At 40.9% G+C, this 18652-nt stretch overlaps 1 protein-coding gene across 1 annotated transcript in view; it reads left to right on the plus strand.

Moving 5' to 3' along the window:
- The window catches only part of AFF3 (ALF transcription elongation factor 3), a 327140-nt gene that overhangs the window by 261454 nt on the left and 47034 nt on the right, over nt 1–18652 (plus strand). The window contains exon 10 of the mRNA XM_061998729.1: nt 17663–17831. Within this exon, the coding sequence (XP_061854713.1) occupies nt 17663–17831 (169 nt within the window). The remainder of the gene's footprint in view (nt 1–17662; nt 17832–18652) is intronic.

The following is an 18652-nucleotide window of genomic DNA, read 5'->3' on the forward strand; positions in this document are numbered from 1 at the left end:
GTCAACATAGCCTGGTATCTAGTTTGTAGATTGCTGCTGAATATACCTGTGTGGCCTTGGAAGCAGGAACCACAGGCTCAGGTGTGACACATCAGCCACCTGGTGTCTGAGTCTCAGTGACTAATGACAACCTTCCACTGCAGGGAAAGCACTTAAAACTTACACTCAGCAGGATTCACCTCCTTGGGACTAGTTAACCTTGTCAGCTGCATAGTCTCTACACGCCTTTTCTAACAATAGTCACTTCTTTGCCCTAAGTTAGGAAACTGATATGAACCCATTCACAGCTTGCTCTGATGACTTTTAATCTAAGACTACAGGTGGCCTTTGGGCTTTTTATCGGATGAATTCCAATGGTTATTAAACAAAGTTTTCTTGGGTCTTCTTCAGATCTGGGCCAATGTATCTCACAGCCTTTATTCTTGTGTCACACTGGCCATGATGTTTCGTCCTGTAAAATCAATGATGGTAACATGAATAATAAGTTGCTGTATTTGTACAGCATCAGTCTTATTTCCAGTTGGCTATACTGCTTTTCTTTACATCTAGGCTCATACTGCCTAACCCTGGAGAGCACAGAGAGAGTCTGCAAAGTTTTAGTCCATGACATCATCCCAATAATTTGTTACCACAGGCGCTGTCTGACTAACTTTATTTCCCTGTGTTAAGTAATTGCGATATCATTTCTTTAAAACCCTTGACAACAAAAATCAAAACAACTGTAAATAATCCACAGACATATGGAATTGTTTTGAGAAAGAAAGTAAATTACTGAGACTCTCTAAAAATGGAAAACTACCAAGGAAACCCCAGAAGTCTCTTTGACAGTCTGCTCTCAAACTTTTCACTTGCTTTGATGTTGGTTGTAATTTATGCTCCTCAGAGGCTCTTAGATGAAGGAAATCATCTATTTTAATAATGTGAAACCTTCTTCTGGGCATCCGAGATGGGAATTCCTGCTCTGTTTCCTGTTCCTGTCTGACAGGGCCAAAGGGGGAAGGAGGGCTTAAAAAACCGCATGGCTGTTAGTGATCAGAGCCATGGCATCACCTACCATTCCAAAATATCTGCCCAGATGTTACTTATCTCTTACTGATGAGGTTATGTGTTTAGGAAAGCTGTTGTTTTTAAGCTCACCATCCACAGCAGTGTTATTTCCCTGTATTAGTAATTCATAAGGATAGGTTATGTGGTGATGGTTATAGTACAAAAGCAATTATTGAAATAGTCCCTTTAATTCAAAATTATTTTAATTACTAGTGATACCTGTCCTTTTTTTTTCCCCTCATTTCCATCTTCTAAGTCTCTTCATGACTCAAAAATTGCCACTAGGCTATCACCTTTGGTAATTGCCATTCTCAGAGCTGAGTGAACAAAGGAAAAATTAAACTGGAGTGTGTCAGGCAGGCAGAATAGGAAATATATGTTCCTGCAGGAAAGCTACTCTCTTCCTAATTACCCTGCAATTGCCAGGTTCAAAATGTAATTTATGAGTAGCATAGATAGAATGGCCACATTAGTGCATTATTTCATGATGATCTTTTCTACTCTTGATTTCAGAATGGAAGGATTTTACAGCACTCAGTGCATTGGCATTGTCAGCAACAGTTCTGGGCAGTGATGCTAAACCGCTGCACTTGAGAGATGCTCCCAAAAAAATGTAAAGCAGTCTCCTAAGAGCAAGGTTTTATAGAAGGAGAGAGATGCTGTAAAGTACAGTTAAATAAATAAAGCGTGATGTGATGAGCAACCTCAAACACTGCTGGCCACATTTGGAAACACACAGAGAAATGTTTGAAGGACAAGGAAGTTTCCCAGCCTGCAGTGGTTCCTGCTGCACCTTCCACCTGCTGTAAAATACACCAAATACAGCAAATGAACCTGATAACACCCCTAGAGTCCATTTTGCCTTCACGAGCATGGGGTAGCCTGCAAAGGGATGGAGCAGTGGGTAAAGCCACTGACATGTGACATGGGGCTGACAAGTCAAGTTGGGGCAATGACTGTGTAGCCAACTGAGTAAGCTTTAAACACATAATGGGGGGACACTCAGAGCTAAATGGAGCTCAGGAACATTTCAATGCCCACGTAGCTTCTTAGGTTGTCTTCATACTACACTAAGCTTTGTGTTCCCAGAGAGCACCATAACCTGAGCTAGTCACACAGGATCACAGGATGGCTGAGGCTGGAAGGCCTCTATGGGAATTATCAGCTAAAACAGTTACTCAAGGCTGAGTCCTGTTGGGTCTTGAATATCTCCCAGAATGGACACTTCACAGTCTCTCTGAGCAACTGGCTTGAGCAATGTTTATCTACACAGCAGAAAGTTTTTTCTAGTATTTAAATGAAACTTCAGATGTTTCAATTTCTGCCCTTTGCATCTTGTCCTGTCACTGAGCACCACTGAGAAGAGCCTGGCTTTGTCTTCTTTACTTCCTCCTATCAGGTATTTATCTCTCCCAGTCATCTCAGCCTTTCCTCATGGGAAAGATGCTCCAATTCCTAAGTCTTCCTGGCACTTTGCTGGAGTCGTTTCATGTCTCTCTTGCACTGGAGAGCCCAGACATGCATCCAGTACTTTATATGTGTCTCACCAGAACTGAGCAGAGAGAAAGGATCACTTCCCTCCACTCTTCCTACTGCAGCCTAGGGTGTTGTTGGCTGCCTTTGCTCATGGTAAACTTGTTCACTGAGACACTCAGGACCTGGCTTGCAAATCTGCTCTCCAGGCGGTTAATCCCCTTTGCTTATACTGGTGCATAGAATCACACCTTGGTCTTTCCAAGCTCGGACCACAGAAGTCCAAAAATTATATCTAGTGTTGCATGGAAGCACCTTGCTAGGCAGAAGATGTGTAGTATTCATCTACTAGACAAATTTCAGTCACCAGACCCAGAGACTTTAGAAAAACTGGCTCTGCAGGCTTCTTCTCTTAACACCTACAGTCCTCCTCCATCCTCTTTTTTGCCTGCCTTATGTCCCAGATCTTAATTCACAGATTTTTTTCATCCCTGACATCTTTCCACTTAAACTACCATTCCATTTTGAAGTCAACATCTCTATAAAGCTCATTTTGTTGTGAAAGTTTATGCTTTTTATCAATAAATAATACCAGAATCAATCCTGGTTGTCTGCAGACTCAGGAAGACAGCAATGCTTTGTTTCATGTTTAGGCTGCTTTGGAAGGATTTCTTCACAATTGTGGGATGACAAGTTAAGATGGGATTCAGATATCCTAATATAGTCATCTAAAGTCACTTGGACAGGCACTGAACAGTGGCACAGAAGCAAATAAGTGCTATTTCTATTCATTTTTAGGGGGAAAAAAAAGAAAGCAAGGTAACAAAGGTAGTGCAAGGGGAAAGGGGATAGACAAGGAGGAAAGGAGAGGCAAGGGCAAGGCAAGGAAGTGAAAGAGGAAAGGCCAAGCACATAGGCAAAGAGGAAAACTACTTTTCTGATTCTTGATGTGACATGCAAGCATCAGAGTCAACTGTCTGAAGGTTCAGTGCCTCTGAGCTGTACATAAAACCCACCAACATCTTTCCTTGTTGCAGCCTAATTCCATAAGAAAGTGCTTGCCCCTTCCCTGAAAGAGCATTTGGTTATACTGCTTGGGAGTTTCACTCCTAAGTATTCCCTTTCAGTTCCCTGCACAGAATGTAAATAGAGTGCTCTTAGGAATGGGAGATGTCTGCCTTGATTCATTCTTCTGAGATTTTGTTTTTATTTTTCCCCTGAGGAATTGGCTATTTTTAATGACTTTTATGATTAATAAAACTGTCTGAAGGCCTTCTGGGGTCTTCAAGCTAGTTATAAATAAAGCCATCTAGCTCCTTCCCCTAGTGTCTAAGCTAATAGCAAAGACCAAACATTTGATCTTTCTCCTCAAGCTGAGGCTTGTTTAGCACACTTTAGTGGTGTGTCAGGGTAATAAAAAAAACCCCAAATAGTTACTTTCTTACTGCACTGACTATGGAAAATGATACTTTCCTGGAAATCTATCTGTCCATCTTACCTTCTCTGCAAAGCTCTTGTGCAGAATCTCCTGCTTTCCCCCAGCTGTTTCCCAGCTGCAGGCAGGTGACCTGATACGAATTTGAAGAAATACTGAACGTATACCCTCACAGCTGGGCACTAAACTCCTAGCAGCAGCACATGTTCACTCCTACACCTTTAACAGCCTCCCTGCTGGATCACACTGCTGGACATCAAGTGATACTCTGAAGAGGCACACCACACAGCACATTCTAAACCATGCAGGACCTCAGGCTGGCAAAAGGGTACCTGAGATACTACTGTACGACCAGAGTGCCAGAAAGAGATTATTAGCTTGGAGGCAGAGAGAGGAAGAAGACAGTGACAACTTCTTGTGGCACTGGGAAGAGGAAGCAACTCAAATGAGCAATATTTCTCCCTCTTCCTGTGCCCTCTCCCCACTGTCATGTGGGCATTTCCATTCTGCCTCCCTGGCAGAGGCAGGGAGAGCAAAAGGTACATTGAAGAATAGGCAAAGGCACCTCGACATACCTTAGTGATGTTGTAAATTCACAAGAAACCTAAAAAGATGCATGGTAGTTAATGAACAGCAAAACATATGAGATATGGTTTGGAAGGTATATTGTGAGATATAAGTTTAGCTACATCAAAACACAGCATTGTGTAAGACCATTTTTTTTTAATTAAAATGTCATACAGCTCTAGTGCCTTTCTTACAATTTGGTAGGACATTTCACAGCAGTAAAGGATTGATAACATCCTGTAGGAGAGTGCAGCTGGGGAGCCGCTCAGTCCAGACACATTGGTACCACATTGTAGATTAATAAAACAAATAAAATTATATTTACTTTTTAATTTAATTCTGTCCTCCCCTCATCATCTGAGTGTTCATGAATAAACCCCAATTTTTATTTCCCCAGAAGACATCTAACAAAAAGATGTAATTCACATTCGATTTTTCCTCTGACTTGTAAAGGGCAATTTATGTAGATCTTTCTTAACATAGATTTCTGTATTTGTGTTTATCATATATCTTCATTTTTTTTCACAGACTATATGACACCCAAGGAAGGCACAACAAAGGTTACTAGTAGGGGCTGCTCTCTAGTTTTAAATCCTTCATCAAATATTTACACACTATGTTCCTGGATTACAGTAGGTCAGATCCTGATACCCCTCACTAGACAGAACATTCTTGCTCTTCAGGAGCACTTCTGAGTGCCTCAAGCTGTAAAATACAAGGCCACTAAGCCAGAATAAGGAGTCAAGAGTCAGAGCCTGGTCAGAATGGGATAAAGTTTTTTCCAGTAGCTCAGACCCCTGAAAACCTAAGGCTGCATCAAAAGCAAATATTCAACAGATGAAAATTGGTTTTAAACATCCTTTATTTTGAGCTAGCATGTCAATAACAGTTAAACATCCTGGGCAACTCTTTGTAAAAACATGTTAAAATAATTTTGGATGTTACTGGAAAACAGGCTGTACTTACATCAGAAAGGAGAACAAAAGAACCTTTTACAAGTCTTCAAATAATCTCAAACAAACTAGCTTTTAACATCCTCTCTGCTACAATTCTGGGCTTTATTAGCTGTTTTGCTTCCCATTCCCGAGTCTGCCTAATGTCTTCTGTAGAACAACTATGCATTTTTTTCCAGGCATTTGTCATTTCTTGAAGCATATAAGAGAGAGTACTTGGATTCAACTAACAGGCCATCTAAATGCTGCTCTGCATAGAGGGTGATATATGCTGACAAGGAGTAGAAGTCAAATTTTCTTTATATGGTTCTTTATGGTGAGCAAACCTATTTAAAACAAGCTCCTTCTCAAGGCAGCATATTGATTAGAGCTGACGGGTCGAAAAGACCTTTGGGAGACAACAGAATATGGCTTGAGTCAAAGAGTAACACTAAAGCTGGCAGCAGCAACATTAAGAGTCAGTAAAACCTGAGAGAGTTTGTCTCGCGCTGAAATTTATTGCACCCATTTGGACAGCCATTATGGTAGTTAGTAATTTTATCTGCACAAGTTCATCTGTATTTGGACTCTCAGAGCTGAGCTAGAGGTCTTGCAAGGCAGAACCATGCCCAGGGCCCCGCTGACTGAGGCAAGACTGCTGTGCTAGAGCGAGATATAACTGAGTCTGAAGATTACAAAAGGTTGTCCGTTTAGATGGCCAGCCACAACACGAGTTATGTTAACAGTGACTCTGCAATAAAGTGATGGTAGACCAACACAGATGAGGATTTTCCTAGTCTGTACTGCAATGGTTGTCTTCTTTGGCCTGCTAAAGCTATCACTCACAAGCAAAAATTGAGGTTTTCTTGGATAGATGTACCTCTATACTTCGTGTTTTAGGAAATAAATGAGTCAAGAAAAGCACCACCCAGACTGATTTCCAGAGAAGTGGCATCAAATCCTCCTGATGAGAAATTTTGAAGATGGTGGATTAATGCCCCTCTACAGAACATTTTGCATTGCTCCTTTGCCTAACCTAATTTCTGAAACTACCTGTGACTGATGTTCTGTATCTTCACTGATGATCTGTTCCAGTGCTTAATTATCTGTATCTTTTCAGTATCTCTTCCAGTGAGTTAAAGCCTATTCTACCAAAGACTAAGCCTCTGGAATCACCCTTGGAATGTTAGTGGAGGATCTCTTCCTGCAACTGGTGGTACTGATATCATTGCATCTCACAGGGTTTCAGCTTCTTATAGTGCTCTACTGAAACAGTGGAGCACTGAGTTAGGAGTAGATACAGGTCTTCATATTGCATACCACCTATAGTCCTTAGAACAATCAGAGAGAGTTGACTGAACCCTGAAAGAGATGTGATGAAGAGGAATCTGAACTAAACCTCCTTTGCTTCCCTTACAGATCACATGGTGTTTGGCATACCAAGCATATTGTTTAAGTGATTTTTAGGATCATAGATGCCTTCTAGTCCATCAAGAGAGATAGGAATCTCCAGAGGGCATTTTTGATTGCTGAAGTTAGGCAGTAGTTAGGTCACCCTGTAAGTTTAGGGCAGAAAAAACTATATGCATTACAAACTCACTATCTTCTACCTCCCTGGTCAGCTATATCAAGATCATAGAATCATAGAATCGTAGAATCATAGAATCATTTTTGTTGGAAAAGACCTTTAAGGTCATTAAGTCTAACAATCTGACCAAGAGGGTCCAGTTCTCCCTTGATTTAGCTCAATTACATTCTTTTTTAATCTTTTTAATCCCTGCACAATAGGTGGAGTCTGACTACATGGTTCACATGATATGTTCACAAAGTCAGAAACTTGACTGAGGTCTTCAGATGCTACACAATTGAGCTTTAACCAGTTCTTAGTCTCTATCACTCTTTACACTTTGTATTTCCATTCAACCCTTACTAAATCAGAGTCTTTTTTCTGATTTTCATTGATTTCAAGTGTAACTTCCTAGGTTTTTATTTTCCTAAAGCACAAGAGTCTCTCCTCCTACTGTCATATGTGACATCAAGATTTTGTGAAAAAAGGACCCTTATGGAGCTCTTCCTCAATCTTCAAGAGTCATTGGTCCAGAACTCATTCTTCAGATAGTAGAATTCAGCATCTTGAGTGCTACTCTGTGACTAAAAGAACTTGTGCAGAACCTCATGACATCTTTACTTTCATATTAGAATGAAAGGTTTCCACTGAGACCTTCTGACAACTGAGCCCTGAGCTTCTATTCCAAATCTGACTTCACAGAATCATGGAGTGGTAGGGATTGGAAGATCATCCAGTCCAATCCCCTACTAAAGCAGATATGCCTAGATCAAGTCACATGGGAATGTGTCCACATGGGGTTTGAAAACCTCCAGAGAAGGAGACTCCACACTCTCCCTGAGCATCTTGTGCCAGGGCTCCCTCACCCTCACAGCAAAAAAGTTTTTCCTTAAGTGGAACTTGTTCTGTTCCAGATTCATTCCATTACCCCTTGCCCTATCATTGGACACTACAGAAAAAGGTGTTGCCCCAGTCTCTTGACATACATCTTTCAAATACTTGTAAGTATTAATGGGGTCCTCCCTCAGTCTTGTCTTCTTGAGGCTCAACAGCTCCAGATCCCACCACTTTTCCTTTGATTTATCAGGTAAACTGATGAAATGCAGGCGTGTTTCTAAGTCATGTAATGGGAACTAGAACTAATGGGAAGTAGAACAGAGCACATCTCTAGTGATAGTTACCTTCAATAAACCTGATCACCCCTGGGCAAATCATAGAATCATAGAATCACAGAATGGTAGGGGTTGGAAAGGATCTGCAGAGATCATCCAGTCCAACCTCTTGTAAAGCAGGTTCACCTTGATCAGGTCACAGAGGAACATATCTAGATGGGGTTTGAAAACATAAAGAGAAGGAAACTCCGCACCCTCACTGGGCAGCCTGTGCCAGGGCTCCCTCATCCTAACAGTAAAATAGTTTTTCCTTATGTTTAAATGGAACTTTTTGTGTTTCAGCTTCTTCCCATTACCCCTTGTCCTGTCCCTAGATACAACACAAAAAAAGTGATGCCTCAACCTCCTGATACCCATCATTTAGATATTTGTAAATATTAATGAGATCCCCCTCAGTCTCCTCTTCTCTAGACTAAACAGCCCCAATTCCTGCAGTCTTTCCTCATAAGGAAGACATTCCAGTCCCCTGATCATCTTGATGGCCCTGTGCTGGACTCTCTCCAGAAATTCTCTGTCCCTCTTGAGCTGAGGAGCCCAGAACTGGACACAAGACTCCAGATGAGGCCTCAGCAGGGCAGAGTAGAGGGGGAGAAGAACTTCCCTTGACCTGCTGGAGACACACTCTTCTTGATGCATCCCAGGATGCCATTGGCCTTCTTGACCACAAGGGCACATTTCTGGCTCATGTTCAGTTTGTTATCAACCAGAACTCCCAGGTCTCTCTCTGCAGAGCTGTTCTCCAGCAGGTCACCCCCAGTCTGTCCTGATGCATAGGGTTACTCCTCTCCAGGTGCAGGACTCTGCACTTGTCCTTGTTAAACCTCATGAGGCTCCTCTCCACCCAACTAAACATACTGACATTCTCTATAGACCATTGGTAGTTGTATGCAGCAAGGTCTGGTGCTACCAGGAAAGGAATTTCCTCAAGTGAGGAAGGAAACGGATGGAAAAGAGGAAATATTGGAAAGTAGCAGTGTCCAGAAGAACACACTTGGTTATTAGAAGAAAACAATGAGTGCCAGAAATATATCCAAAACTTCACTATTATTGGATTCAGAAAACCTGTACCCAACCACAGTTTCAGTCAGTAGTACCATATATCTACAGGTGGTCAAAGTTCTTTTTCCTTCTTAAAAAGTCTGTCTAGTTTTCTTACCCCTTCTCTGGGCCTTATGATCTGATGTGAGGGCTAGATTCCTAGAGGAGAAGAATGGATGTATCTTCCAAGAAAGTCGTTTGAATAATGCTGTTTCCAGGGTATGGTGGTCACTCTTAGCTGCCATAAAGGAGAATCTTCACACATCAAAAAATGTCAAGTCAAAAAACTCATGAGGTTTTTTCAAGCCAAAATAATGTGTGTTCAACATTCCCTTTTAGATGTCCGATTCCAGGACAGTATGTCTGATTTTCACCCAGTCACAGAAGCTGACTTTGACCAGACAACAGAGGTGATGTCAATAGCAACAATAGGTGATGTTCCTAACGTGACCAAACTGATAAAGAAAAGAGAGTAAAATAAAACTTATAGGGTACATATGAAGGAAAATACACAGGAGCCATTGCCCTTGGTATCAGAAGGAAATCAAAAGCAGTCTGACTGAATCTTCTCAACAACTTCATCCACTTACAATTTATTTCTGGCTCCTGCCCTGCCCCCTGCCTCCCCCATACTCTCCCTCCTCCTGCCTCCAAAAATGTCTCTAGAAATGGTTTCCTGATTTCACACTGGAGGCAGGAGAATGTCTGTTCATGGACTATTCTAAAAGCTGTTCATCATTCTCCAGACCATTGGTCCAAGGGCATGGTCCAAGGACAGTATAGGACACATAGGCTGAGCCTGTCACTTTTTCTTTTTAAGTCACCATACTTCGAGTCATTAAGAGACTAATCATACTACCAAGGTGAAAAAACTCTATCACTCCCTTTTTCTACTAAAGAGTTAACTTCCCTGGACCAGAGAATCTCTCTGCTCATATTCAGCTGATGCAAGGTCAATGACAAACACACCGAGGAAGTCAGAGTTGCTTTATTTTTCTTGTGAGCAGGTCAAATAAAACACTGCTGATGCTCCATTTATCTGGAGCGACAAGCAAACACTTGGCAGCAGTGGAAAGCATACACTGGAATCTGGCATCAGGCTCCTAGCACAGCTGTCAGCCTGCTGACTAATCACTTCATACCCACACTAATGCTGCTCCAGGTCTATTGGACCCTTTCATCTCAGATAGCTCGGCACACACTCCCCCTGATAGAGCTATTTATACAGAGATGTCACTATTAATTGTTATGTAGCATTTTATTTTAGGAGAGCTTTTTCAGCCTGAGTTTTTGTCAGTAGTTTTTCCTACCATATTCCTTCAAGGTGGTAGCTGTGATTTTGCTGCTTCCAGCATCAACTAGGCCTTAACTAGATACCTCCTTGCCAGAGTGAGTTTTCTGGAGGGTTTTCTGTATATGTATGTACAAGAGCTTCATAGTTTATGTTTCTTAATAGCCCTTTTCTCAATTTGTTTTTCTTTGGTGACTATTGTGGCAATTAAGCTGCAATTGCACAGGGCACACCTGACTCTCTAAAGAGACCTGATTTAGCTTAGGTTTGCATTATCAGATGATACATGTAGTCTTGTCAGCACAAACTATTTAAGCAACTCCCAAGGACAGTGTTAAAATATAGGTGGAGCCTATGAACACTGTTCTTGGCAGCTGTGCATTATTAGTTGTAGTGTGCAAAGGTGATGTGGCTAAGGTATTGCAGTGCTTTCACAGAAGCATTATATATTGTGACAAGCTGAACAACCTCCAGGACTCTCACTCATGACTCCCATTTCATACTTCATCCATTATAGGAATGAGGTATGAAAACATTTCTCTGTTTCCTAAAAATATTAACAGACTCCTGGGAAATCATTTACTTGGAGAAAAGGAAGTGCCCAGCCTCATTTTTTTTGCATTCAGGCCCAAACAGATGACCATGGCAGGGCCAAGCTGCTTTTTTTGTTAGTGAATGGTAGGTTTTGACAATTGGTAACTGTAAAGAACTCAGACAGTTAATTGGTTTCATGCTCTCAGTTAGCAAAGGTACAAAAACATAAATTTTAGTCACTTCCATACTATGTTCAGAACAAGGGCATTCAGGTGCTTTCTAAAGAATAATGAAGGACATCCCCTAACATACTGAAGGTGGGTAAGTTTGGTTATCCCCATGTATGACTAGCATGGTGACTGGCCCAAAAGGAAGATGCATTGAGGCAACAAGCAATAGAACACGAAAAAACAGCCTCAAGTTGCCCCAGGTGAGCTCCAAACTGGATATTAGGCAGAGTTTCTTTACTGAAAGAGTTGTCAGGCATTGGAACGGACTGCCCAGGGAGGTGGTGGAGTCACCATCCCTGGAGGTATTTAAGACATGGGTGGATGTTGCACTTAGGGAAATGGTCTAGTGGTTGATAGGGCTGGGACAAAGGTTGGACTCGATCTTAAAGGTCTTCTAGACAAAACGATTCTATGATTCTATGACTCGTTCAGAGCTAAAACAAAAGCAGCATCTAGAACAGCTGCATATTCTAGAGTTTATTATATCATCCCCCGTTTCTCAGCACGATTTTGTCCTGAACAAATGGACAATGTCCACATTCATTCTGTAGGCTATCTTTACGTGCTACTTCTTGGCATTCTACAATTGCCTCAGAAAATATCCCCATATGTTCTGTTACAACTTTGAGATGGCCTGATCTGCAAACCCAGATAGACTCCCATGGTAAGCATGCTTCAGATGTCTTTGCTAGAACACGATTTTTAAAATACACAGGGATAACAGCAAGAAGTGGGCTTTTACATTGCCTCTGTGATTCATTCACAATTATCGACACAGGAATTCCCTACTGTGTGCATGGAAGACGTGCAATATCTTCAGTGCCAGGCAGCAGAGATAATTATACAGATCTTGGCACAATGTTCTCAGTTTGCACTTTGAGGAAGGACCATGTGGAATTTGCTTCTCACAACAAAGGGATAAAGAGTTTTCCCTAAAAGACCTTTGCTGGCTTTTAGGTTGGCTTCAAGGGAAGAAGGAAGTGGTGTTTCACATACTTTAATCTTGAATAAAAATAAAGACTTTGCCAGCAGAGCTCCTTTAAACCATGGAATATGCTTTCATCACTGAGTTTGAAATATGATTTCAAACTTGGTCAGATTTACTGTTTGATTTAAATCAGTGTAGCCTAATTGAAGTCAATGGAGCTATGACAGTTTATACCAGCCAAGGGACTGGTGTCTGTTTCAGAGTATTATTTTCCCACAATTGGCCTTGATCTTTCAGACAGTGATAGATTTTCTCAGTATTTCAAATACTGCAAGCATTCATACAGCCTTTCTTAGGATTTTCTTGGATGATTTTGACATCTACCAATTCAGATTGTCTTCTCCACATTTAACTCTCAGTGGTGACAGTGCAATCCCTAACAATGTCATTTGTTTATTCAAGTCAGTTCTTCACCCCAATAGTTGCATTCCTCTTTTCTATGGGGAATCAGGGCCACTTGGTAGTTGCACAGTGATTGATGGATGGTACCATAGAGTGAGATTCATAAGATAAATAGTTCAGATGATCACAACCATGCCAATAACACTGGCTAAATATTGTCCCCTCTCCAGACACGAAAACAAATACAGCAGATAGTGTCTGATAGTATTACAGAGCTTTTTTATTAGAAGGCTCTAGATACAGCTCTTGTAAAATGAAACTACACAGACTGAATGGACTCCAAAATATGAGACATCAGCATTTGTGTACCTTTTGTTGTGCCTGGAAAATTATTTCTGAGGCTCACTCTAATATGTTTTCTTGGCACAGGCTTTTCTTCAAGGCTTTATTCTCCCTTGCTTTGCATCCTTGATGATCATTCATGCCTGTGTAAAGTAGGTATAAAGTATCGTCGTATTGTAATATAGTAAAGAACTGGAATCTCAAACTCTTCAGCATAGGAGGAATTTTTCTCTTTTGAATCCATCTAATAGTGTTACCAAATACCTGCAGTTTGGTAAAGAACTACATCCGTTTTACTTGTACTTTGATCCAGTATCCATGCTGTCTGTCTTTGAAACACTGAGACTGAATTCCTGCAATGCAGCATATGCTTAGCTGCCCAGGAACTTCTTGTGGCCAGCACTAACACCATGATTTATTATCATGGAAAGTAGTGCAGCTCTAAGCAGCAGCTTAATATGAAGCAGAGAGTAGGACTCAGATCCAGCGTGATTAACCTCAAGAGGTCTCTTGAGGGCCACTGAGGCAATCTGATTTGGGAATCTCTCTCCACTGACTAAATAGCAAATGCCTGCACTTCCCTGCACAAGTGTTTAAACCACCTTGGTACTGTTCAAAAGCTGTCTGTGGCCATGCAGTCTGATGGAGATAACAACTGGTCACGACACGACTAACATCTCAGGCTTCTCCAGTGGTTGAAATGTCTCTGCCTCTCAACTTGGTTCACAAATTAATTTTAGTGAGGAAGAAGTATTAATCTCCCCCAAGCACTGTGTTTCTGAACCTACACATCTGAGCAAAAAGATGAGGTTACAAGCTATCTCACCATTTTTCAGAGAAGGGTGATTTGCCCATTAGGCAGTGCAGGAAAATAGGTTGTTGGAGACTTGCACGACATTTAGGTCACCAAGTCCCATGTAGCCAGGATGATGGTAAATATCTGATCAGAAACTTCATATTATGTATTTCTTATTAAGTTATCTTATTTCCAAACTTCTGGCAACTTTACAAGGTATTTACTCTCTCTCTTAAGTCAGAAAGTGTGTGTTCTGATCAAGGGCTTTAAAGAAAAGTGGTTCTTACCCAAACTGTTGTTTAATTGCTTAAAATAAATATATAATTTCTATGATGTAGTAATTAATTCTGGGGCATAAGCCAGAAGCAAATTACGCATCAATGTGCTACAGTCATTAAAATGTAAATCGGTCTTTTACTTTGACTGCATGATCTTGCTTAGATGCTTTAGAAAGAACACTCCAAAATGCAAGTCACCAGTTTTTAATAAGAGTGCATGAAGAAACATGTAACTGCTTTCACCTTGGTCACTATAATGTAATGAGGATCCTTATAAGAATATGCTATATTTTAAAATGGAAAGGGAGAAGGGAGTCAGGAGACTTCAACAGTATCAGTGTGAATGGGAAAATATTGTAATGTTAAATTTTTGTGGTATATTGGCTACCATTAGAGCAGCAAACATAGATTTCCAGATGTTTGTGAAGAGTCCAATAGTTATATTTTATATCTAGGGCTGCAGTAACAATTTCTATTCAGCAGCCTAGAAAAACACTTCATGTCACAACAGGAAAGAAATATGACTGTGGGGGGTTTTTTCTCCCTCATCCCCTATATAGCAATTCTGAATACTTCAGTCAATGCCAAACAAAAATGATGGCTTAAAAATTAAAACCACAGTCACCAGGGGCAAGACATAAATGTGCAGATGTTTTGTGATGTTGAAGAACTTTTTAGGCAACGGTCACAATGCTGTTGTGGGAAGGACTGGAAATCTATCAGAGGTTCGGACACTGTCAAAAGCATTCCCTAAGCTACACTGTCAGAAAAGGCAGTTACCTTTTCATATTCCCTTAAGAAAAAAAAAGGGGGGAAAAAAATCAGAACCAGAAAACTTGCTGACAATGGCCTTTATATAGCTCTCACTATTTTATTAGCAAGGGATTGACTGTAATCTGTTGCTATAAGTGAGCAACTTTTATCCAGAGTTTACTGGGCAACCTGTACGGGTGGAAAACTGCATTGTCCCAAAGCAGTGCGTAAAACACCATTTTTTCTTTTCTGGGAAGGAAAATTTTTACAAGCTTATGAGCTGTTTCTGTTTCAGGCCTGTCTGTGCTTTAATGCTGTTATACAAATGACTTCCTGAAAATCTTGTACTAACCACACCTACCTGACTAGACAAAGAGACACCAAGAACAAAAAGAAAAATAGCAGAGGGCAAGTCTTTACAGGCACTCATTGAAAGTGGTACATTTACTGCCCATGCACAATGACAGACCTCTTGCTTCTCGAGAGCTGTCAGGCAGTTCTGTGAACATGCATGTAGCACCAAGCTGTTCTGCCAGAGCATGAGTTTTCACTGTTGCCTCTCCATACTACCTAATGGCTACAAGGATGGAAATATAGGTCAAAACTATAAATGGATGCCAGCTCCTCTCTCCTTTATTTTGTTTGCTTTAATTAGTGAGGTGCACTGCCTGTCCCCACTGTGTCTTGAAGGGTGCAGAAAGTTCTCCAACAGCAGCAGGATTTCTCAAGCAACCAGAAACTCTGTGGAGCAGGAAAGCTATGGGCAGCTATGCTGTTTCCAAGGAAAAGGCAAGAGGGAAGCTACAAGTAAAGGCAATGTGGTGGGAGTACTGGTTTGTGCAAGACAGGTGATTCAGTGGGGAAAGGTTGGCATATGTTAGGGGAGGCAGAGACAGAACCAGGAAGTGTGTGGCCGTGGGGAATTGTGGAGTTGAAATTGCATCTCTCATGGCCTGGCCCCTTTTCAAAGCCCTAGAAACTGCCTTTCAAATATGGCTTGTGTCAGGTGTCAAGTACTAGTTTTTCAGCATGAAATGCACCATTAGCAGGTAAAGACAATTCATTAGGTGCAACATAGCAGAACTGTAATTAGTTATTAGATATTATTTCTCACAAAATGCATCTCCAAGATCACATTGCATTAGCCACAATATTGGACTGATGGAGCATAAACAAGGCTAATGATAAACAGCAGTGAATGGAGTTGGGAAGAGCTGGTTATTAGGGTACCGGTGTGTTTTATGTGGGGCTTATTTAACAGTTTCATTAATGATGTGGAAAAGAAAGTGAATAACCATTTAATTAAGTTTGCATTTGATACTAAATTAGAATTTGCTGCAGACACCTCTGAGGGCGGAGAAATAAATCAAAAGGAGCTGGAAGTATGTGCAGTAAAGAAGAAAATGTGATCTAGTATGAAGGGAAAAAAGCAAACTAATCTCTGGAAGCAAATAATCTAAAATGCAGCTATCAGTGGAGGAATTCTAGAGAAAGCAGAGTTGAAAGAGATGTAGGAGTGTTAATGGACTATATATTCCATCACAGCTCGGGTATATGTTTACAGAAGCAACACATCAAGGAGCAGGAAGGTAATAGCCCTTCATTGCAGGACTGTAGTTAGAACTCATCTATAATGCTGCACTCTGTTTTGGGCATCCTGTTATCAGAAAGATATAGACAAATTGGAATGAGTTCAGAAAAGAGCCATAAAATGATTCCATATCCCTGGAGATAATGACTTATGAAGAAAGATCAGAAGAAGTAAATGTGTAAGGCCTTGTCTGAAAGATGACTGAAGTAGGGCAGGAAAACAGTCTGCAAATATGTGAAAGCAAAAAGGGAGGAGGATCATTTATCATAGTAACTATTAGTAATAGGATGAAATAATAAGTAACAACAATAAATTTTAAAAGGGCAACTTCAGGTTGGAAGTACAGAGAAATTTCTGACAGTGGAATTTGGGTTAGTTTGCAGAGAAGTTTCCCAGGGGTAAAAGTAAAAGCTGCATTCAAGTCATTTAAAATCAAATTGGACAACTCACTAGAAAATGCACCCTGCTATGGGGAACAATCTTCCATTGCCTGGGGAATAAGCTGGATGACTTAATAGGACATTTCACACTCAAGTCTTTATGACTGTGATATTTTTAATATGCATGGTCAACGATTTCAGGAAAGTATACATTTCTTCTGCTGTCAGGTCTGGTAATACAAATACTTGCATGCAAACATAACTTATAGGAAGGCAAGTAGCTCTGCTGGCAGCACTGCACTGCTGATGTGCAAAAACACAAGCCTAAGCTCTTCAAGTTTTTTCAGGATCAGAGTCTTAGATCTTTCAGTTTTCAATATCAAAATGGTGTATACAGGTAACCACATCATTTACAGGTAGGTGAAGAAGTATGCAGGTCAAAAGATAGAGGTCAAAAGCTTCAGTGAAGATGTATTATTATTGTTATTATCATTATTGTATTGCTACTTATAAATGACTGGTACTGTGAAGTTTAACTCCATTTGTTAACTGTTCACCTTTTTCATCTCCTGCTTTCACCTCTGTGCAGACACTGTAAGACTGCTTTCTATACTCTTGTCTCTTAACATTTGATTTTTTTTATATATCCTAAAATGTCTGTTGATTGAGAAAAGATACAAACTCAAGTGAAAGCTTGACCCTCCTTCAGATGAAGAAGAGATGGCAAAGGCTATGGATTTAAATGGATATGAGGATTATCCAATATTTTCCCCCAGTTATAATAATGTAGCGGCAGAGACAAGCTCTCAGATGTTCAGATAGATACACTCCCTAAAACACCATGTTTTTACATGTGGGTGGTTTTTATGTTTTTGTTTTCTTCTCTTCCCTGATGTGTGTGGCTAGCAGCCTCGTGGTGCCGCAATCTAACACCCGAGCCTCAGGACTCTCCAGCAAGGGGTCAAGCAGTAGCAGCTCCAGTGAATCCGAGACCAGCTCAGAGTCTGACTCGGAGAGTGAAAGCAGCTCCAGCGAAAGTGACGGCAGCAAGCCCTCTCATTACTCCAGCCCAGAGGTAAGGGTTTCTGCTCTTTATTATTTCAGGTGGCAATCCTTTATTACACTCAGTCAGACCTTTTTCCAGCCAAGCCAACACAAGGAGGCTGTAGGGAGATGCACAAAAAAAAAAAGAGAGAGAAAGGCCCAGTGATCCTCTTCCCGGCATGTTGTAAAATCCAAGTGGCAGGGGATCATGGGGCAGATTAAAACATTGGAAATAAAAATGAAAAAAAAAAAAAGAAATAACCCTGTGATATTTTCCTCAAATTGGAGAACAGTGGAGTGCCTTGCGAGGCTCACAGCTTGCTTGGAGTTTTATGCAACTCTGCCTACATAGCAATGGCTTGCATAGTGCCTAAGCCCTGATGTGGGCTCCCAGCACCGCAAGGGAACTAAAGGCTTCTCTGCACAGGGAAGCTATTAAAAAATCAGTTTGAGAGTGGATTTCTAAAGTAAAATAGTTGGTTTTCACTCACATACTTCTCTCACCCCACTCTCTAAGTGAATTACTGTGCTACTGTTGCCTTTGTGTGCCTTGTTTTAATCCGCCTCCAAAACAGACTGAACTGAATTACTTGTGGTGCAAAACATTAAACCCTAACTTCTTACCTGGAAAGCTAGTACCAAAAATTTCCACATGTAGATAAACCCTAGCCAAATTACAACTAAGCTGCCAGTGCTATGCCACCTTCTGCTTTCACTTCTGCAGAGTACTCAACAGACATGACAAGACTGCTTTCTCTACTCTGCTTTCCTACCAGCACTGACACTTTTACATGTTTTGGTCAATACATACCTTTAGTAGAAAACCATGAGCTCCACAACCACATACAAGTT

This window comes from Colius striatus, chromosome 1 (genome assembly GCF_028858725.1).
Source record: "Colius striatus isolate bColStr4 chromosome 1, bColStr4.1.hap1, whole genome shotgun sequence".
In the NCBI taxonomy this organism is placed as follows: domain Eukaryota; kingdom Metazoa; phylum Chordata; class Aves; order Coliiformes; family Coliidae; genus Colius; species Colius striatus.